We start from the raw sequence: 23,995 nt of genomic DNA on the forward strand, positions 1-23,995 counted from the left end.
CAGATGGATTTCATGACCTTTGATCTCCTGGATGGCAAAATGCAAACAAAAGAGTCAGGTTGTACGTGTAAAGGATGATCAGACACAGGTATAAAACAGAGAAATAGGATATAATAGAATAGTGTAGAATTCAATAGCAACGTTTTTTATCGTTGTCTGTGTTTGACAAACTGTAAAGCAGTGATAATCAAACAAATTAAAAGATGAAGATACCGTATCTAAGCGCACACACACACACACACACACACACACACACACACACACACACACACACACACACACACACACACACACACACACACACACACACACACACACACACACACACACACACACACACACACACACACACACACACACACACACACACTGTTATCCTCATGCACACACACAGTGTGTGCATGAGGATAACAGTGTGTGCATGAGGATAACATTGGTCGGTCCACATAGTGTCAGGTATGTGCATGATTAGACATGAGGTGCAAAAAAAACATGGTGGAGGTGCAGAAACTTTACAGCTGGGAGAAAAAGTGCAAACCCATGGGAGACATTCAGTGGAAGCTACAGACCACGAGAAATATTTAAGGATTTTAATTACCACTTTGTCACTTTCAGGGTTCATGTGACCATCACATGTGGTCAGCTGGGTCACTGATTGGGCACAAGGCCGGGGTCAGAGGTGAAAGGTCGTGTCATAGCTTTACAGAGGATAGGAGGAGGATTAAGTCTGTCTTTCTTGTTAGCACTGAGTGACCCAGACACTTACGATATGCCACAGGGAGAGCTTCAAGTAGGGATTTAGGATAGGGGGTCCGTACGCTTTTCAGACAGGGCATTAGTCCGACATCCAACCGCATGTCGGACTAGCGGCTGCTCCCGTGCTTGCGGTTATGGTTAGGTTAGGAGATGAAAACAAATCTACAGGCTACTGCCAGCCGCACACACAAATGCATAAAAGGCACACGCATACAGTACACGTGCGTCCACAAACAATTCTGCCTAAAGAAGGCCGGCCTGACCCAAAACGTGATGCAGAAGTCTGATCGAGTCCCATTCTGTGCAACAAGACAATTACTCATTTGAACTTGATGGATATGAGCACATTTCCCATAAACTCTAGATATAGCCCTTTTGATTCTAACAGTCTATAGGCCAATAGCCAGTAGCCATAATGAAATCATAATTCAGTTCTCAACCTCACCAATTTGTATGATTGTATGCAGCAAAAAACACAATGTTACAGATTCTTTGATCAAATTAACCAATTTGATTAGTTGACAAATTCCCATGACTATAAATAAGCTAAGAATTATTTTGGTGGAGGACAGCCCTACAGTATATCCTTGTACTGCTGGCCTGTACTGCCCCAAGCTCAGCTTAATGTGGCCTTATGGGCAAATTAAACATTTTACAGTTCTGATTCTGAAATATTAAATCAATTTAGAAAAAGGGCTATAAAGGATTTCAAAGTTGAATTATCAGAATTTCTTAGGGCACTGAAATGACTCAAAACTACTATTCAGCCCCACTGACAGCTGTGGTGGAAAGTAACTAAGTATATTTACTCAAGTACTGTACTTAAGTACATTTTTGAGGTACTTTTACTTTACTATAGTATAGTATTAGTATAGTATTTCCCATTTCCAATACTTTTACTTCTACTCCACGTTACCTGGTAGCGGTCGGGGTCGGCGCCGCCCGCCTGGCCCACGAAGATGCCCGCGGCGGGGTCCAGCTCCATGTCGTCGGGCGAGCGCTCAAACTTGACCACCTGCGGCGTGGAGTCGCAGCCCTGGTAGAACGTCACCTGGTCCTCGAACACGGACAGCGAGAAGCGCGTCCAGGTCTCGGTGAGGCGCGGCACGTCAAAGGCGGCCGCCTCGTACGACTCCTCCGAGTCGGGCTCGGTGTAGAAGAAGTGCAGCCTGCGGGTTAGTTAGGACGGACACGGGTGTTACGTAATCATCTAATCGCAATTCTTTGAGGTAATAATTGCGACTATTTTGTCATGATCGTCAAAATCGTGTCCATGTTGACACATTTAAAAAAAAAAAAAAAAAGCAGAATTAGCAGAGCTACAAGCTTACAACGCAGCTATTTCCGCTTTTTTTTATACTATTTTTAAGTATACATTTTATAAAACAAATGGCAGTCATTTCTTGATATATTTGAGTAATTTGTCTGCCCTGTGCACTTTTTTATTATGAAGCCGAAAAGACAAACGGAATTGTAATTTCTATTCATAATGTTCCCATTATGCCAAGAACACAATTAATTGTTAATCGCAATTATTTGTTTGACAATGGGCACTATGCACACACGCTATTTTGGAAAGAACTTCGGCCACTTCCCCTACTTCCTTCACAGGTGTTACCGATGATACTAATGAAGGCTTTGTTCCATTCTGGTCAAACAGAGTCAGGGTGCCGCTATTGTGCATGTTGGCTCACTGGAAACACTCTGCTACACCAGTGGGTCTCAAAGTGTCCTTGAGTGGGTTCCAAATGGCCCTGTATGGGTCTGTAACTGTAACATTTGTACACTCTCAGAGTTATGGGGGTCCTTGAAATTAAAAGTTTTTGAGAATCACTGCACACTAAATAGAACAGAGCCTTAATTAGTATATCATCGCTAACACCTGAGGAGGCAGGGAAGTGGCCCTACAAAATATGTTTTTTTTGTGGTGCAACCACTCCTATAGACAGCTATGTGTGTCCCTGGGTCTGTCCCTGGCTGGGTCCCTGGGTCTGTCCGAGCACAAAATGTTGTTATAGCGTTTGTTCACCACCAAGTGTCACTGTTGCAGTTTAACACACACACACACACACGCACGCACACACTAGGGCATTAAGCAACTAGTTGACTAGTTTACTAGTAAATCCACTAGTCGACCTTGTTGGTACTAGTTGACTAGTTTTTATTTTTTCCCCGATTTTGTAGGCCTCAAGTTTTTTTTAAAACATAATAGGTGGTTAAACAACTAGTCGACTAGTCGACTAGTAAACTAGGCAACTAGTCGACTAGTAAACTAGGCAACTAGTCAACTAGTAAAAATGACTAGAAGTGAATGCTCTAGCACACACGCACACACACACACACGCCAGGGATGAGGGCTTGTACAGTACGTAGAGCACAAGTACATGTAACCCAGCCAACATGGCAACCCGAAAATGGCAACCCATGTCAACTGTCAATCAAGACAGTATAAAGGTGACATCAGCTCCTACACTCTCCACTCCCACCTCATTCAAGATGGCCGAAATGTTTGGCATGGCAGCAGCAGGTTCCTCTTCACTACTGTGACAACCCTTGGTTACTCTTCGGTGAGTTATATAGGCTTGGTGTCATGTTAACTTGGATCAACTGGTTAACTGTTTGAGTTTATATTGAAAGTATTTGATTTATGATTTATGTTTGAACTTTTGGGTTAATAATTAATATTGATATTATAAAATACCTTGAATTATATTTTCTAAAAGCATGCATGTAATGAAATATAAACTGTTACTAGAAAAATGATTAAAGAAGTCTATACTGATCACATCGAACTCTTTATTCATTAATAGTTTTTGATTTAAAGTTGTACAACGATGATTTTTGAACAAAATACTGATATAGACACCTGGCCTTGCAGGTCAGGTTTGTGTCCTTAAAAGGAATTCCCCTTGGATGGTTCTGGTACCGGCTGGTACCTGAACCTGGCGAGCCGACCCGGATCTCGACGCCCCCCCCTTCCCTCCACAAATGTGGTAACCCTGTTCTCCACACTGGAGAGAGACTGAATTCCCCCCTAGAAACATAGGAACTCAACATGGACTCTCAAAGTCACCACCTTTAAAGGGGCCCCCATTTTGTATTTTTTGTTTTCTATAAATGTTCAAAGTTGTTTTAAGTTCTGTTTTTTTGAGTCAATAATAATATTTCCGTTAACCTTTAACTCCAGTTTCTGCCTCCTTATTTCTCTGGTTTTCACTCACACATTGAGCTCCTTCCGAACCTGGTACTCTGGTTTATGCGCAGTCAATTCCTTTACCATATACCAACCTTTAATTAGTTATCCATTGCGCCACTTGCTACATGCCAAAAGCCACATGTAGCAAGTGGCGCAATGGATAACTAATTAAAGGTTGGTATATGGTAAAGGAATTGACTGCGCATAAACCAGAGTACCAGGTTCGGAAGGAGCTCAATGTGTGAGTGAAAACCAGAGAAATAAGGAGGCAGAAACTGGAGTTAAAGGTTAACGGAAATATTATTATTGACTCAAAAAAACAGAACTTAAAACAACTTTGAACATTTATAGAAAACAAAAAATACAAAATGGGGGCCCCTTTAAAGGTGGTGACTTTGAGAGTCCATGTTGAGTTCCTATGTTTCTAGGGGGGAATTCAGTCTCTCTCCAGTGTGGAGAACAGGGTTACCACATTTGTGGAGGGAAGGGGGGGGCGTCGAGATCCGGGTCGGCTCGCCAGGTTCAGGTACCAGCCGGTACCAGAACAATCCAAGGGGAATTCCTTTTAAGGACACAAAAACCTGACCTGCAAGGCCAGGTGTCTAAATCAGTATTTTGTTAAAAAATCATCGTTGTACAACTTTAAATCAAAAACTATTAATGAATAAAGAGTTCGATGTGATCAGTATCGACTTCTTTAATCATTTTTCTAGTAACAGTTTATATTTCATTACATGCATGCTTTTAGAAAATATAATTCAAGGTATTTTATAATATCAATATTAATTATTAACCCAAAAGTTCAAACATAAATCAAATACTTTCAATATAAACTCAAACAGTTAACCAGTTGATCCAAGTTAACATGACACCAAGCCTATATAACTCACCGAAGAGTAACCAAGGGTTGTCACAGTAGTGAAGAGGAACCTGATGCTGCCATGCCAAACATTTCGGCCATCTTGAATGAGGTGGGAGTGGAGAGTGTAGGAGCTGATGTCACCTTTATACTGTCTTGATTGACAGTTGACATGGGTTGCCATGTTGGCTGGGTTACATACAGTACAGCACCACTCACTTCAGACGGGTCTGATTTTTTATAGATTTCTAAATTTTTATGACAAAGACAAACAGCTCAGACACGTTGCAAAACAGAGGACACAACAAACACATACATGGGACAGACCCAGGGACACACATAGCTGTCTATAGGAGTGGTTGCACCACTCAAAAATATTATTATATTGTTGTGTAATGGTGACAGCTAGCCCGTCCTGACCTGCGGTGGGTGCCCCCGGGTGCCACGCGGCTCAGCTTGACGCCGATGTACATGAACTTCTGCGGGCCGTCGGTGATGGAGAACAGCACGGCCTGCTCGTCGGTCCTCGGCTTGATGTGGAAAAGCAGGGAGAAGTGTCGGTAGAACGGGTTGGGCACGTGGGCCAGGGCCGGCTGACCGGCCGTCGCCGAGGGCCCGAAGAGGTAGGCCACGCCGCCGCCCGGCCCCAGTATCCGGGTGATCTCATTTGGCGGAGGGTCTCCGATCAACTGGAGCAGAGACACGCCACTCTCCTCTGTAACGGAATAAAACAATTAAAATAGTCGTGGCTTTTTTTTTGTTGAGGAACACAAACAACAGAGGAAATAAAAAGTGTTTTTGAGTTATTTAAATCTCAAAACTCTGCTCGGAGAGAGACAAGAAGTTAATGTTCACAGGCAACAACGGCATGGGTAAGTGGTCGAGAAATTAAGAAGTGCAAGAAAACAAAGATATTATAGATACCGATATTAATGGTACAAAGTAACATGAATAGCATGTGAGCATATATACCTAGCACCTGGGCTAACTAAATGGCCGGTGAGAAGAAGGAAGTGCAGATAAGTAGTAGCCAATTAAGTCTGATTCACTGAGTCCACCAAAAGCCCTCGGGTCATAATGTGGTGGAATAATACAGACGTCTAATTCGATAGGCCAAACCACCCGTAGCCCCCTGAGGTCAAAATGGTGAACCACAGACCTCAATGAGAGGATCCCAGCGACATGTTGACCGCACATTGACCACCACTGTCTGCTTTAACTAAAGCCGGGTTCCTCCTGTTGTTTTAAGTTAGTCAAGCGCTCAAGCCTATCCCCACGAGGACGAATTCAAAAGACAAGTCGGTGAGTGAAGTCTCCTTCCTTGGGTCTTGTTCTTGTGTCTGATTTCCACTTCAGTAGCGGGGTGACAGTGTCTCGACACCAAAAGTATAACCGATCTGCCAGCACACAATGCATGTTGCAGTGCGATGTGTTGAGGGCTTGTAGATCTGCTGTTTTCTGTGCGTGACACCCACATGCAACTTACAGTAGCATTACTCGAGCTTTATAATGCCATCTACACCTCACCCAGAATGAAATCCCCCCCCCCCCCCCCAAAAAAAACTAAAACAAAACGAGGACAAATTATGGCTAGACCCTTTATGGACTCATGGAATAATTTCCTATGAACATGATATGAATACTTAATGCTCAACATGCAATCTGTATTTCTTTTTTCAATTACTTTTAAATTCATATTGCATTATTACAGAGAACTTAATTTACATTATTAAGATGCAATTCGTACAATTCCGGTAATTTTTTTGTGCAAATAAAGGCACTTCACAAGCATCGGAGCCCAGTGTGCGAGTACTTTCTTTTCTTTATCTGTGCATACTACTACTCACCGCACTCAGCACCTGCCCAAGTTGGGGTTGGATGTCTTTGTACTTTTTACAATTTAAGATGACCACATGTTATTCTCCATAGAGAGAAACTTCAGTGAACCAGGGGAGGTAACATTAGAAAAAGTGAATGCATCATGTGTTACTTATGTAATGCAACAATACCCCCAACACTGATGCTGACGTGATGGCACCTTCCTGTGCCATGAGAAGTGTAGTGTGTGTAAATCAGATACACACCACATGTGCCATCATCATCATTCATGTTGCAGTGTACGTGCCATAAATCCCCCTATGTGGACAGTACTTCCTGCTCTGTGGGAAGACCCCTATAGCCTTTGGCGTGTTCAATCCCCCCACCATCTCACCACAGTTCCTGTTTCCTAAGACACTGCTAGCCCTCCTGCAAAGATCATTAACGACCGGCGGCCCCAAAAGTACTCGCATTACTGCAATGTATAAGTAGTTACAAGTAAAAGTCCGGAATTAAAAATGTACTTGAGTAAAAAGTCCAAATGTATCGGCATGAAAATGTACTTGAAGGACCACTTCAACACTTTTCAACCTATCTTCATATAATAGGTCCTCACTAATAATCCTGATGAAATGGCACGATTTTTTTTCTACTCAGTCTGTGTCTCATAGGAGGGCTGTGGAGAGTTTAGAAACCGTCTTCCAGTGAGGACATCATTAGGCAGATTATTTTTTTAACAAATTATTATTTAACAAGATTTTTTTACAAAAATGTTTAGATTTTCATTATCGTGAGAACGATGGCTTCCATTTTCGCATTGCAACTTTTCAGGACTAGAAAGCCTGCAGTTTTTATTAGCTTGTATTCCCCATCGATGATGTCACTGGGAGATGGTTTCTAAACAGCCCTCCTATGAGACACACTGAGTAGAAAAAAATTGCGCCATTTTTTCATGATTATTAGTGAGGAGTGAGGACCTATTATATGAAGATAGGTTGAAAAGTGGTGAAGTGGTCCTTTAAAGTACCAAAGTACCAAACCTCATGCGGAATGTCCCGTTTCAAGATTTCAAATAGTGTAAAAATCTTTTGAAAATAGCAGATCTACTACGTATGCTCACGACAAACGGCAGGTATGCATGATGATGGCAATCTAGTAAGCGAAACAACATTACCGCGGACAAACTTCAGAGCGACTTTTGGTTTGGGTGAAGAGGTCAAAAGGAATATTTTGCACATGGAAAAGATTTGCTGATTCAGTTCCCATAGACTAAAATAGCCCTGTAGGGTAAGAATGAGCAACTATCTGTGAGACTGACCATTAGATTCACATGAATTCTCACCACATGGGACCAAAGCACTAAGATCAGCAGATATACAGTAGTTCCGAATCCTAACAACAGTGTCTCGAGGGTGGCCTGTCACAATAAATTCATGACTACAGCCCTTTTTCTCGATAGGAGCTTGACCAAAACGTCCTAACTGCACATTAGAAGGTCACTAACTGGTCACAGACTATAAGACTTTCCCAAGCCTTTGTTAATGGCGTTCTGTATAGTGTATACATCGGCTTATGATGACAAATTCAAAGCAGAACCGACGAGTGCAGAGGAAGCTATAACTCATTGGCAAAGGCCATCTGACAGATGCCTCCAGGGTAGAGAGCTATATTTTCCACCCATTGTCATTAATGACTGTCAAAAGCTTTTAACTGTACAAATGATGATAAGAACCGTTGTGTGAAAGAGGTCTCACACGCTGGCTGTCAAATAAAGCACACGTATCTTTGTAGATTAGATGCTCACTAACTGTGTGCGGTAATAAAAGCGTTTTGACTTGGGACTTTACATGGCTGTCTAGCAGAGTGGTTCCCAAACCTTTTTGTGTCAAGGACCACCAAATCAACATTTATTAGGCCACGGACCCCCCATTTGAAAACATATGCCAGTGACCCCGATAAGGGAGGATTTTTACGGCTCTAGCAGTGATTCCGAAACACATTAATTTCATGGACCTCCCCAGTTTCACACGCATTATGCCACGGACCCCTGATTTAATGGCATTCCTATCTTGGGACCCGAATTTAAATTGTAAAACCACTGTTAATTTAACTCTGAGAGTGTACAAATGGAACCAAATGGACCCTAACGGGTCCATTTGGTTGCAAATTATCATTTAGCTGGGTCCCCCCTGGAATTCCCTCAAGTACCCCTGGGGGTCCCCGGACCCCACTTTGGGAACCACTGGTCTAGCAGAGTAGCCCTGCCTGTAGCCCACAAACCTATTATTTGTCTTGGCCAGCCGGGTGTTTTTGGCTGAACGGTAGTTGTTTGGTTTCCCACACAGGAAACCGGGGGTTTTGAATCCATATTTTAACATGCAAATGACCTGTCATGATGTTACGCTGGGAATCGTATACTTCTGCCTTCCAAATGGCAAAAATGTGAACTTCAATTTCTATTAACTGCATTTGTCTTTTGGTATCTTTAAAACAGAGGTCCCTAAATGAGCCTGGGAGGGTTGGGTGTACCCCTCGCATAAGGATTCATTGTTAGCTTGCAGATCTGCTATTTTGGATATTTTTGGAAAATGTTGGAAAATGTTAAACATGCTCAATATGGAGATGCCAGGGTTGTCACATTAATTTAAACTACCGTTTTGACACGAGTACATCAATAAAGGCAATAAAGCACCATATTAATTTTAAATTAAAATCATCAACCTGTATGAATGAGGCATCACCAAACTAACGTGATGTGAGATGTTCACAATGCATTTTTGTATAGTTTATTCACCACGTTCGCGGTGTTACAGTTGGGTGCCACCGATATTGTCCCTTATCATTTGACCCATTTAGGCCTGACCTCAACATTTTAAAAAATCCTTCTAAATCCTCCAGTTTTCTGAAATAAATATTCTCACGATTTTTCAAAAATAGCTAAATTACAACATAATGTTTAAAACACCAAAAGGGGTTCCCGCCCAAAATGGGTTAACTGTCCTTTTGTGCAGATCACGCAAACCTCAGCAAAAAGAAAAGGACAATATCGATGGCCTCCAACTGTAGGTACTTCAATGTGGTTAAAAATCGGAAAACACACTTGACACACAGTGACTGGGCACCTCCGTTTAAAAATACATCAGAGAAATGACAATGCTACAATTGGATCGAAGATAAATTAAAGGACCACTTCACCACTTTTCAACATCTCTTCATATAATTGGTCCTCACTAATGTTCATGATAAAACACCACCATTTTTTTCCTACTCAGTCTGGCTTTGGGCAGTTCGGACACCCGTCCACTAGTGACATCATCATTAGGCAGATTTTTTTTAAAACAAGATTTGTTTTTAAATATATTTAGATTTTTATTATCGTGAGAACGATGGCTTCAACTTCACTGGTGGACGGGTTTCTGAACTGCCCACAGCCTTCCTATGAGACACAGACTGAGTAGGAAAAAATGGTGGTATTTTATCATGAACATTAGTGAGGACCAATTATAGGAAGAGAAGTTGAAAAGTGGTGAAGTTAGTGGTCCTTTAACTACATTTCCTTTCTTCACAGTGAAATACTGCCTCTTTAGCGCTGACTGAAGCGTGACTTAATTCACCGTTACTACAATCTACACTCCTAATGCAAAGCCTTCAGACTTGCATCATTCACCGGCATGGCAAATGTTCAAGTGCTAAAATAAATTCTCTGGGGAGTCGTGTTCACCGCAATAATCATTCAGTGCAATAATCGGTTTACAGGGTGATAACAGTGGCATTATATGCGTCCCTTGGGGCAAAGCTGTCAAGAGAACTTGTCAATGTAAATGCATGGTGCACACTAAACTTCTGTCACATCTGCAGTGGCTAACTTGAAATCTGTCTGGGTTTAATGAATAACACATGTTTTCTCACACACGCACGCACGCAGGCACGCACGCACGCACGCACGCAGTGTTGAGTGGTCAGTGACGTAACTTTATCCAACATACACATCAGCGAGATCTGTGTGGGACTTCAGCCAATTAGCGCTGGAGAGGCGAATATGGGTTACAATGATTCCCACAGAGCGCACCTGCTACTGGCTAATCTCACATGGCGACAGGACCCGTCCAGCTGTGGTCAGATCCAGTGTTGAAGGGACTAGTTGACAAGATATCCAGTATAAGCAAAAGACAAGTCATTTTACACTTGGTTGCAGAAAATGCTGAAAATAGCCGATCTACAAGCTCACAACGCGTGTACAATCTGCCATTACGACGGCATCAAGGCCAGCCAAAATACATTTTAGACTAAATCAACTCTAGATTTAGTCGACAAAATTCTTATGATATTTAGTCGACTAAAACTAACACTACAACATTCCAGGTGACAAAATTGTGACTAAAACTAAATTAAAACTATTCGAAAGACTATGACAAAAACAAAAACAAAAAATGTGCTGGTCAATACTGACTGCGCAAACAAAAAGCAACACTGGTCAGACCATACAGAATGAATAGAGGAGAACACCGTCCGTTTCCCAAACAATGAGTCAGGGCCCATTTTTGAGCGGTGCCTAACCGCTCCAATGAACAGCTATGTGTGTCCCTATGTACAGTATGTATGTCTCTATGTATGCGTGTCTCCATGTATGTCTGTTTGAGTACGGACAGCTGCAATATTGCTGGGTGACCTAATGTGGCCTTGTGTGTCTCTAAGTATGTCCCTATGTACGTATTAAGTCTGTTTAGCCGCACACACACACACACACACACACACACACACACACACACACACACACACACACACACACACACACACACACACACACACACACACACACACACACACACACACACACACACACACACACACACACACACTGCATAGAGTCCTGTAAACATGAGAATTTGTTTAAAAAATGCATTTCTGATCTAAAAACTGATATTGTAACAATTGGAAATAAATAGCATATCTCAAGTTCGGACATTCCCAGTTTTCTGGTTGGGACGCTTGTAACATTTCACCCAGCCTCCAGATGAATGAATGCTCATTTCGCAGGCCAAACATTCCTCGTTCCTGAATCCCATGAATGAGTCGGATAGATACCGAGGGAGAATCTCTAACACAACGCTGCCAAAGAACATAGTAAATCATTCCATCTAGAAACAGAGTCCAAAGGAACGCACGTGCATCCAAAAAGTAAAACGTTACAGATGCTGGACAACACTACACCTCTATATATCTTTCTATAAATGTCACCAACAATTTCATTTTCTCACGAATAGAAGATTCACAAGCTCAAAACGTGTTGCATTTATGAAAGTAAGAAATAGGGTTAATACAAAAAAATCACACGCGTCATCATATCGTGTGATGACGTTCTCATCATCATACATCATCGTGCGTTCAGACTTGAATTTAAATATTCGCCTCGGTTCGTCCCGTTTGTGCTGCGCCAGGTCACACCGCGCCCGTTTGCGGTGCTCGCGCAACTTCTCGTCTTTGCATTGACTTTGTATGTAATCGCGCCGCTCCAACGATCCAAGTCTGAACGCACCTTAAGATGGAACAATCATTGAAAAATTGTATTAATTTAGTTTTATATGCAAGCAGAGCAACACAGTGAGGTATCACTTGCACTTTTGGAAATACAGCTTATTAACACCCCGAACGCCCAGGACGAAGTTCTTTGTCCTTTCTATTAGTAACGCCCGACGCTCAAGACGAAGTATTGTCCAAAAGACGAAGTTTATTGATACGAGAACGGATCGCCTGGCTGTATAGCCCAGGCGCGCCTGCTGGGCTCTCCTCGGTGACGCGCAAGAGTGAGGCGTCATCGAAAAACTCCCTCCCCTGTTTAGCTGATGAAAACGAAAATCTTAAAACGTTCATAATTCGCGATCGAAATCATCCCGTCTTTTTCTGAAAAAAGATCCTGTGTTAGACGGTGCTCCGCGGTCCAGTCGCTAGTTTCGATTGTTGTCGATCGACTCTAGAATGTTGTGGCTATTGTTAGCTGCTACACAACATCATGAACTTCCGCCCGGTCCGTCCGGAAAAGGGGTCCGTGTTTATAAATCGACTGGGCGCATGAATGTAATGGATTAAATAACCCTGGCCGCTCAATGTGTTAAAGTACGTGTTCCTTAAAATATAAGTTCTGAGAAATCAAGGATTTCTGATTACAGAGTTTCAACCTTTTGCAGCTCTAAATACATCTTTGGAGAAAGTATTTTTGATTTGAACTGATATATCTGATTGATTCTTTAATAATGGTTAATGTGCATCATAGTGCATACATCATAATAGTATTGTTATAATATTAATTTAAAAGTAACACTTCAAGCCTGGGCCATGGCTCAGTGGTCCAGGCACCTTGGCTGGTAATCCAGTCTGGCAGTGTGCCGCGGGTTCGACTCCCGATCCCGACGGCCTTTACTGAATGTCTCCCCCCCCCCCATTTCCTGTCAGCCTACTGTCTGTCCTTCCATAAATAAATATAACATAATGGCGAAAGCCACACACAAAAAAAAAACATTAAAAAGTAACACTTCAACTTCAATTCGAGCTCTGCAGTGGCATGCACAGAATGTAGAGGGTTAGGTGCTCAAGTGAAAACAAACTTCAAAAGGGCACATTGCTGTCCAGAGGGCAAAGGGCAGATGCTATTGTCTATCTGTGCACGCCACTGGAGCTCTGACTTGATGGTTCATTTTGGAATTTCCAATTTATGCTGAGGGCCATTGTACGGCCTTGCAGACAATGACCCAGTCTATTTCCGTAGATCATTGAGATGAGGGTGTTTTCCCAACATATATCCCACAGGAAGTGCAATGAGGATATCGAAAAGAAAGGTCTGATGTACAAGTGTGTGGGATGGGGCAAAGGGATGAGGAAGTCCCTTTGCCCCATGACTCTGTCATGCAAAAGACAGAGTCTAAGGAAATGCATGTCCATGGGAATGTGGACCATGAGGGAATCGGTGCATTGTAGCTCTCATTAAATAGCAGTCCCTAAAGCTCACATTGGGCTGACGCTGCAAACTTCATGCCAGTTAAAACAAACTCCATTATTTTCTTGGGACCAATAAGTCTGCTCGAGGGCTCTTCAAAGTGTGAAGCACCTCCCCAGGGCGGTGCGAGGTAGTTTCATCTCTGTTGCAGAGATGTGGAAAAAGAAACTGGTCGAGTTGTTGTTCCAAAATGGGAAACCAATCGTTTGAAAAGGAAATGTGACTTCTACAATGATTAATATATGACAACTTAAATCCGAAATCACATATTTACAGACTATGCAGTTTTATTTTGTGGATATGTTAACTACAGTATATGATAACTTGTATGCAGAAGGATATGTATGACATCAAAGTAGTTTTGCTGTCTCTTTCCATTGGCATACAAAATGGGGCCCACCTACTATACGTTTAAAAGCTACAATTACAAAGCAAGGTGCTCACCTGTGAATGTTTGCGATATGCCATAATGTGCAACATTTAAAAACAAGAACCATCCTACTATAAATGCGCCACGTCTCTGTGTGTCTGCGTGCGTGCTAGGGCATTAAGCAACTAGTCCACTAGTTTACTAGTCGACTAGTAAATCCACTAGTCGACCTTGTTGGTACTAGTTGACTAGTTGACTAGTTTTTTCCCGATTTTGTAGGCCTCAAGATCAGGTAGATTATAGTTATAGTCACCATGTACACAGTTTTTCAATGTACATGACTAGAAGTGAATGCCCTAGTGCGTGCGTGCGTGCGTGCGTGCGTGCGTGCGTGCGTGCGTGCACGGTTGTAATGCACGTAACTCGACAACCGTTTGCCCCACCGACTTATATTCGACACACGTGTTCCACACCCCCACAGGGAGTGCAGTGCCCGGTACCGAGTCGGTCGGACCCACGGTTCTCCAGAACCACCACAAAAGGCTCTGGTCAGGCTCTGCCAGTGGGCCTAATCAGCCTACAGTAAGTCCCCTCACCTGTGCAATTCCCAGCCTCTGCCTCAGCCAATTGATTGCCATGGCAACCCCACACCTGCAAATTGATTACTTAACTCACTCTTCAGGCACAGGCAGACAGACAGAGGCAGACAGACGGATACAGATATCTCCATATACAGTATGGGCACAAAAAGGACAGAGACAGATAGTAAAAATGGGTGCTATGACAAGTTGACAACGGGTATTATTAGGTTGCATCGTTCTCAAGTAGGCCGGTGGCCGACGGGCACGTACAGGTCTAGTCTCTTTCAAAGACAGCTGAGAAAAATACATTTAAATTAAATCCTGGACTGCTCTAGAGAGAGACAAATCAGACTTTCAGGTCTAAATATCGAATACTTAAATTCACACCAAAGTCAAGTGACTCTATTCCCCTCTCACCCTTCGACGACAAAAGCCAATGGGTCCGACCATTAACACATTCATAGGTAATTGTACCAACTGGACTGTGAACTATACTTGGAGGGAGGATAGGCAAAACTCTGCCCATCAGTTAACACGTCAAAACAGAGGCGACACAGCTGGGGCAACTCTGTTAGAACCCCCCCCCCCCCCCCCCCGCCCCCCCCATAGCTCTTAAGCCATGTTTGGTTCGCTGAGAGCACGGGCAATTAAAGTTGGCTGATAGGGGGATCAGGGAAAACAAACGGCGGCCTCAGTTTGGATGACATCAGCCTGTCGCCAGCGCTAGACTTTGTAAGGGCATCTTTGGCGGTCTGAAGCACTATCACCTCGGCTCTGATCCAGTCCAGTCATTATCCGAGTGGACAATCTGGACACTGTGTGTAGATATGACTGCTTTACTGTATCCAACACTGACTGACTGTTAATATAAAGTTGACTGTGCACTATTATAATACATGTTGAATGATATGTATTGTTTACTACTAATATTACGCCACAGGTTCCCTTTCTAATGTGATGTCCCTTGATGACACCACAGACGTTGTGATGTGCTGTACTGTTGCGTCTCCGGACTAATGTCACCAAGACCGAATCCAGCCTATATTTATTGCCCTCTCTGTCTAAAGCGATTATCACTGGGCTTTGATCTCTTCTTTGGACAGGAAGACTGTATTTCTGTCCTCGACGATGAGTGAAAGACGGTTTCCTGCCGACATAAAAGCGCCTCTTACATGGTCACACGTACTGTCTCAGCTCGTCCTCTGATGGCCAGCCACAAATCGAATTAGCGACCATTCACTATAATTGGTTGCTATTGGCAGCGAGTGCGTGCATGAGAGGGTGTGCAACTCGCTGTCGCCCTATGACCCCTGATGGAGTCTTTGAGCAGTACTGTCTCATCTCCGCCACAAGGATTCCCTTGTTATCGACACCACCACCCTCGCCCCTCTCTCTCTCTCACACACGGAGGGGCGACACAATCGCAACACTCTTCCCAAGATCATTCCCCCACCCACGGCCTGCATCGTAAACGCAAAGGAGCCCACCCCCTCCTCAAAATCTGGATCAGATAGTGCTATTGTTTCTCTATGTCTTTAGACGCTGAGACCCCAGAGCTCACTGGTCGCATGGCGCATTCCATGCCAGCTGATGTCCGACCGCAGATTGTGATCCACAACAATTGCACAGTGCAGAAGATACTATAGAAGATATGCGTGGCATGGCCTTGGTGGTAGAATGCGATCGCAGGATAAGGGAGCGGATGCCCTCTGATTGTCTCATCGGCAGGCTGTGTACGGACAATGCTACAGACTTGTGTTTTCAGCACGAGATATCTACACAATACGTAATAGCTGCTCTCCACACTGAAATAAGATGCTTTGCCATAACATGGGTGAATACAGAACATACAAGATACGGAAAATCCACGAATCCAATACGTTTATGTGCGCCATTCTCTGTGTTAATGTAACCAAATGGACTTGGTTAAAGTACACACAGAGTTAAAGTTATGAACACTGTGGATTTTACCGTGTCTAAGCACTAAGGTGTTTGGTGTATAGCCAATATAAACAGTGAACTGTCAAAGGACGGCAAGGTTTGCTATCTTCCCTTGAGAGTGAGGCAGCATATACTCAAAACCATATATGGAGAGTTTCCCCTGTACTCAAACTAAACAGCACAAATGATTGCACAAAACCTTGTGTCCATTGACAATTTTTGAGGGCCGATTTTTGAGGTGTATGTGCAAACACAAACTTTGTGAAGGACCTACACAAACATTGTGTAACACAAACATTGATGACGAAGGTGAGGACGCAAATTCAGATTGGCCGGAATTAGATGATGTATGGTGATAAGAGCGCCCCTCACTTCACACGGGTGTGATCTTTTTTACTAGGTGTGGGGAACCTCAATGAGTGTGATGTAAGAGAAAAATGGCTGCCGTTTGTATGCGCTTAGACTAAGAACATGTATTATGTAAAAGACGCAAGGGTTATCCAAACAAGAACCCTATCTGGAATAAAGTGGCACTTGATGTTAAAAGAAAGACGAGTTGACACGTAAAACCAGACCTCCTACTCTTTCCAACCAGAAACCTCTATGGGAAAAACAAATTGGTCGATAAACATGGGAGGAGTAGTTGTTTTATGTGTTTGAACACGGGCCATCAATTCCCATATGAATCGTGTATTATGTGCAATTTATGGAGCTGCTAAAAGCACGTTGGCCTGACCCCTGAGGCCCCCAGAGTGTTTCCTCCTGTCGTAAGAGGCTCTGCTCAGGGAAATGGATTTCTGGCCATTTTAAAGCATTTACGTTTCCTACAGATTCTATACCCTCTACAATTGCACTAAACATAATGGCAACATAATGACTTTTTCCACAGTGTGAGAGCTGTGTGGGAACAAGGCATTACATCTCTCAAGGTCTTTTCCTGTTTCCAAAAACCTTTCCTTATCGGACACATCCATTTGTTCCATTCCTAATTCCCATAAATAACTAATGTGGCATTCTTGGAATGTCCTGTATGGTACAAAATCACAGTTGCAGAATCCCCAAAAGGATTGAGTGGCAAATAAAACTCACCCGCAGTACATGTTTGCATTCAAAATGTTGCATATCACATATTTGCGCTGTGTATTATAAATAGCTGTGCTTAGCTCAGGGTGTGAACTGTAGGGCTCAGCCTCATTGCTGTGCAGCTGACAGGAGAGTGACAAGCGGCATAGCGTGCAACCTGTGGCAGTAAGTGGTTTGATGCGTGAGGCCGTGGCAGTAAGTGGTTTGATGCGTGAGGCCGTGGCAGTAAGTGGTTTGATGCGTGGGGCCATGCATTCGCAGTCAGTCAAAGCCACTTCTCAAAAATAAAATGCAGAGCAGAATGACAAGCGTCAACAACAACACAAGATCAAGGAGTGATCGCCTGCAGCAAGGCGATCTCTGCCAAGTCAGGCAGAGATCAAAGCATTGGAAACGGACCTTGTGATCGGCCAAAATGGGAAGCTCGACACGCACGCAGCCAGCAGAAACGACGTCAGCAAGACAAGCCAGACGACATCGGATTCAAAATGTATCGCAGCCGCCGCAGGGGGGGCGGGGTGGATACATTTTAACCCGCCGGAGTTACCTTTCCGGTTACTAACTGATACGCAGGGAGTTCCCCTGTCGGGCAGGAGATGGCACTCCACGGGGAGACGCCCGTTCTCCAGCTGTGGCCAGCAGCTGTCCTGCAGAACATGGCAGAAGCTGCGGCAAGGCAGGAGGCGCGGGGCGGATGCGGGGACCCGATCCCGGGCAGACGGCGAGGAGGAGGAGGAGGAGGAGGCGCTGGGCGCCGCCACCTCGGGGCAGCTGGGCGCCAACAGGAGACAGAGGAACCACTCTGCGCCGTGGTGGCACCCGCCGCCGGCACTCCTCGCCAGCCACGCCCACTCCCGCAGCACCGCCCCCACCTGCTCCACGGAGGTGTGGTTGAAATAGTTGGGCAGCGCGAGGTGCCGCTTGCTGCTGGACGACGACGACGACGCCCTGCCGGTGCAAATGGGCCAATCGGAGGGCACGGGGTGGCACGAGAACGGCGGCGGGTCGGAGCCAGAGGAAACGGAAAGCACCGGCACGTCGCCCGAGGAGGCGTCCAGGGAACCGGCCCCGGATCCCGACCCCCCGTCCCCGCCTGCCCCAGAGCCTTCGGCTACCCCTCCCACCCCCTCTCTGGACCCGTCTGCATTACCCGTGGTGGTGTTGTTAGGGGTCTCGTCTCCCAGTCCTCCGTTAGTAGTGGTCCACACGGTTGGGTCGGTCTCGTCCCACTTCTCCACAAACTTACGGATGCCGCTGGCCACGTCGATGATTTCCTTCCCGACCCCGGCTAGGTCGTTTTTCTTGCCTCCTTTGGGCGCCGCGGGGGCCTTCCTGGGTCCCGGCGGGGTGGTGGCCCGCGTTGGGTTCTGATCCTTGACCCAAAACCATGCGTCCACCAAGGTCCCGGCACCCAGGACCAGGAGCAGGAACCACAGCTGGACACCGGCCATTACTCTCTCACTGAGGTCGTCAGGTACACAAGTGACTTCTGGGGGACGGCGCACCTGTTACAGCCAGCGGGGTCAACAACAGTTAAATCCCTGCTCCTCCATGCATGGGCCGCCGAGGAACTGCCAAGTGATGCAGACCACAGACAAACACCCCGCTGCACGCTCAGAGACCCTCCCTCTGCCAGAGAGCTGTCTGACACACACACACACACACACACACACACACACATACATAAACACGCGCACGACCACGCACAGCGGGAGACCCCAGTGTCTAGGCTTGCAGAACTCATTGGCTGACGAGTCACACAGCGGCTCCTCCCCCCTCCTGTCCCCCGTCCCCCCCTGCCCTTGTGTGGAGTTGATGAGTGAGTCTCCAGCATGAAGAGAACACATGTGCGCAGTGGTGGGGAAAAAAGCACTCAAATGTTTTACTTGAGTAGAAGTATCAATACGGCAATGTAGAAATACTCCGAAAAAGTCAGAAGTTGAGTAATAGTACAACCGTATTGGTATCAAAATGTACTTAAAAGTACCAAAAGTAGAGAGTACTTATTGTGCAGAATGTCATATTTCACATGTTTTCATATGTTTTCAAATGTATAAACATCTTTAGAAAATAGCAGATCTGTATCTGCATCGCGACACATTGTGAGCTTGTACCAGTATATAGGGCGGAAGTGGTTAATGTATGTTTGTTTCTACAAAACTAGTATAACTAACTTAGTTACTAGTTTCTACAAAACTAGTAACTAAAGTGTTAAAATAATTGTAGTATTGTGGAGTAAAAGTACAATATTTTGCCTCTGAGATGTAGTGGAGTAGAAGTAAAAGTAATACTAAAATACTCCAGTAAAGTGAAAATTCCTCAAAATGATATACTTAAATATTCAACTGCACACACACACACACACACACACACACACACACACACACACACACACACACACACACACACACACACACACACACACACACACACACACACACACACACACACACACACACACACACACACACACACACACACACACACACACACACACACACACACACACACACACACACACACGCTGCTGCTAGCTTCTCTCGGGACGAGAGAAGCGTTGAAACCATGTTTCAAAAATGTGCAAATCATGCCGTCTGGAAAGTTGAACATATTACAGGTAATTACAGAGACAGACCATGGAATTGAAAAGTCACATGTCTGATCTCTGTGACAGCCATGTTACTTGTCTGAAGGCTGATTTATACTTTGTTTGTAGGACGGTGTATACGACACCGCTGTACAAGGGAACATAAATACGTGTCCCAGGGCAGAACTCTTAACATCCTCCCTGTTCCCTACATTCATGTAGCCTAGCATAATTGGATGAGGAAAGCAAACATGCAGACACCTGCACCAACATAGGTTTCTTCATTAGGAGGTGAATCCCTTTAGCAGGGATTTGTTTGAATCGTGCCTGGCATTTGGTTCAGTGCAGAGGCCAGGGAACTTGTGAATTGGAATACCGGCGGTAATACCGAAACGGTGAACTTGAGGATGCCAAGATTTGAAAAAGGATGAAATGAGGCCGTAGAGCATGAGAGGATCACCTTCTATGTTCAACAACTTTAAATAAAAAAAACACTATTTAAAACAACAACACAAAAGAATGACGAGATGTTGATGTTCAACAAGACGCCATGCTTATGTTCTCCTTACACTCAACTGGATATTGGCACTCAACTTTGTCTTGAAGGGTGGTGCCATGTGATCATCTATATCAATATAGGGTTCATCCTGCAATAGATTATGAGACGTTGTGCATGCAATTAAAGGGGCATTCCACTCATTTTCAACATTTTACTATGTCATTAATATACCTTAGAGCTGTTGTGTGGAAATAATAAAAAAGTCCCCCCCCATTCTATGTTTCCTAGAACTGGAGGTCTGAAAAAAATCATTAACATGGTGAAACACATCTTGATGATGTCATCATTTCACTTTTTTATTATTTCCACACAAAAGCTCTAAGGTATGTTAATGACATGGTAATATGTTGAAAATGAGTGGAATGCCCCTTTAAGCTGACAATATTTTGTTGTGAAGGTGGCGCTAGTGTAAAGGTCATTGGGTCATCAGTATTCTGTATCCTGTGGGGAGCATGGAGGTGCACAGTTAATGATCCAGCCAGTATATTTTGAGATAGCTTGTCTGAAACCAATGCAGTGGACGAACAGACCAGCAAATGAAGCGACTGGCCAACATTACCATCCACGGGCCCTGTGCTGCTAGAATGAAAAACACATACAGTAGGGAGCGCCGCCAGTCATTAATGACGACCACATAATTGCAACAACATCTCCGGTCCATTTCTGTGTGCAGACCTGCGTTGAAGGTCTCGTCTCCTCTTGCTCAATTTCCTGTCTCTCTGTCTACACAAGGCAAACAACAACAAAAACACACAATTTACTCAGAATGCCTATGGGCTCTTGACAGCAACACACAGCCATTTCATATTGAAATGCATCAACACCGATACAATCGTATACAATTCAATAATACAAAAGAAGCAGATAGAACCCTAGCGTCCTTATTCTTGGCATATCGTAATAGGTGAACATTTGGCAAAACTAGCAGCTCTACAAGCAATTTCCACTACTTGACATGCAACTATAAGTTTAGGGTTCAATTGGCAAATAAAGAAATAACAAGGGTAGCGTATCACTAAGGATGAATCCACTCCAGCATGTGCACTGCTAAATGGGTGGACAGAACAGTGAGAACACCAGCAGGAGATGTGCAAATCATCTTTACGGAGAATGGAGAACAGCAGCTGACACAATGACTGAGGCAGCAAGGGACAGGGAGAGAGAGAGAGGGAGAGAGAGAGAGGGAGAGAGGGGAGGCGTATCTGATGGGATGTAAGTCTTAAGCTCTGCTCTCCGGGGACAGAGCTCATTGCCTCATTGCAAAAAAGCCTCCGTTAATTGCCCGGCTCCCAGTTCCCACAGATGGGGTGGAGGGAGGTATGGGGGCCGGCCGGCTGCCCTTCCTCCTCCTCCTCCTCCTCCTCCGCATGGCCCTGGGTGCCCCCATCATCCACCTAACCGGGCTCGCCTCCCCCGTCGCCCTCATCTGCCAAGCCGGCACTTCCAGCTGTTGCACATTCCAGTGCGTGGACCTCCCACGCCCACACGCAGTCACGCACCCCGTGACATTTGGAGGCCTGAAAGCTGCTGCTATATCTCCCGTTCTCCCCCCGTAAAGCTGCACATTCACAAAGATCCGATATCGATGTGAACCCGGCGTTCTCATGCACTCCGAGCGCCCCGGCTGCCTGTCAGCAGTGCCACGTATGGAAGATGAACTGTTTGAGGTGTGGAAACTATAGAAGACTTTGTTAATTTATAATTTCCTAGTTTGAAAATATAATAGAATATATTCTAACCCTCACAAGCGTAGCATAAGTATAGGCAGCCGCAGAAGGATTAAAATTGTGATGCTCTATAGAATGAAACTATGCGTATATACACTATAGAATGTTATGACTATATCAAATCAGTTCTGATTGCAATGGGAATTGATGGGAATGATTAAATGGAATCATCGGGCTGCTCCAATATACAGTACCTGTGTGCAAATATTTTGTAAGACAATAAGGTGCAATATTTTCTTAACCCATTTTGAAAAATAGCAGATCTACAAGCTTGTGGGTCTGCTATTTTTGAAAAATAAACGACTGACATAGAAACAGCTTTTTCAGAAAACTGTCAGGATGTAGAAGACATTTTTAGAATCTGATCTCAGGTCAAAATGGGTTAAGCTGGTGGAGATCTTAATTTGGACCTAGAATTTTCTGGGCTCAGAAATAAATAATACAATAATAAATGTATAAATTATTTATAAATACATTTATAAATTATACATTTTATAATAATAATTCTGAAATCAGATTAGAGCATTCCTTCAAATGGAATACCTTTGATCCCCGCTGAAGGGTGGATTTAGCAACAAAATGGAACAAAAAAGAAAATCCAGAATTGTGTTATCATTTAGGAAACCAGCTGTCTGAGACATCCCAGTATTTAGTCAGCCAGGCATTACGTCAGATTTTCTGCTCAGGGCAGATTTATCCTCTAAACTGAATCAGAGGTGGAAAAAAAGATTTGGTCTTTTAATATCTGCCATTTATGAAGGCTATGATGCTACCAGAACACTTGCTTCTTGTACGTAAACATGGGATTACATACAAAGAACTCAACAGGGTCCTTTACTACTGAATCCCATCCTCTGTAACATAACTCTTGCTGCTCAGAAACTCAAATAACAGTGTGGCTTCTCTGACATGACATCACCAACACGCATGGGACATTTGGCGGTTTATGAGATTGGCACGGGATAGTCAGACACACATTTACAATTTAGGCATTTATTTAGTAGACGCTCCTAATCCAGAGCGATTTACAGTAACGCAAGGTAATACATCAAATGCATAGAAATTGTAATTGCGAACGAAGGTCGCAGTTAACTATGGAATCGTGCATTTCGCGTCAGTTTGTGTGTTGGTCGGGAATATGACATCACGTGACATCATCAGGGATGGAGCACGTGACATCATCAGGGATGAAGCACGTGACATCATCAGGGATGGAGCACGTGACATCACGTGACATCATCAGGGATGGAGATCCCTGATGATGTCAATATTGGCCAGCAGGCAGCAACTCTATATCTGACCTCAAACCTCAAATCCTTAGATCCTTAGATGGAGCTGACTTGTTCTGACATCCATATGTTGATCCTTCCCCATCCATCCTTCCTCTTCGATGTCTCCCTTTTGACTGATACCTGTCCGTTCAAATTCTAGACGGGCCTTCCCCAAAGTTATTAGTGCAGCCGTGCCCGGCAGCCGGCGAAAACTAGAGTTCTCAACAGGCCCGAAAATTAAGATCTTACCCCCCAT

At 44.2% G+C, this 23,995-nt stretch overlaps 1 protein-coding gene across 1 annotated transcript in view; it reads right to left on the minus strand.

Moving 5' to 3' along the window:
• Positions 1-19,173, minus strand: part of col18a1b (collagen type XVIII alpha 1 chain b) — a 60,690-nt gene extending 41,517 nt beyond the window's left edge. Inside the window, exons 1-3 of the mRNA XM_079495339.1 lie at positions 18,143-19,173; positions 5,232-5,526; positions 1,673-1,925 (exon numbers count right to left, since the gene is read on the minus strand). Of these exons, the coding sequence (XP_079351465.1) occupies positions 1,673-1,925; positions 5,232-5,526; positions 18,143-19,046 (1,452 nt within the window). The 5' untranslated portion in view covers positions 19,047-19,173. The remainder of the gene's footprint in view (positions 1-1,672; positions 1,926-5,231; positions 5,527-18,142) is intronic.
• Positions 19,174-23,995: the final 4,822 nt, after the last annotated feature.

Source organism: Electrona antarctica (assembly GCF_951216825.1).
Source record: "Electrona antarctica genome assembly, chromosome: 24".
In the NCBI taxonomy this organism is placed as follows: domain Eukaryota; kingdom Metazoa; phylum Chordata; class Actinopteri; order Myctophiformes; family Myctophidae; genus Electrona; species Electrona antarctica.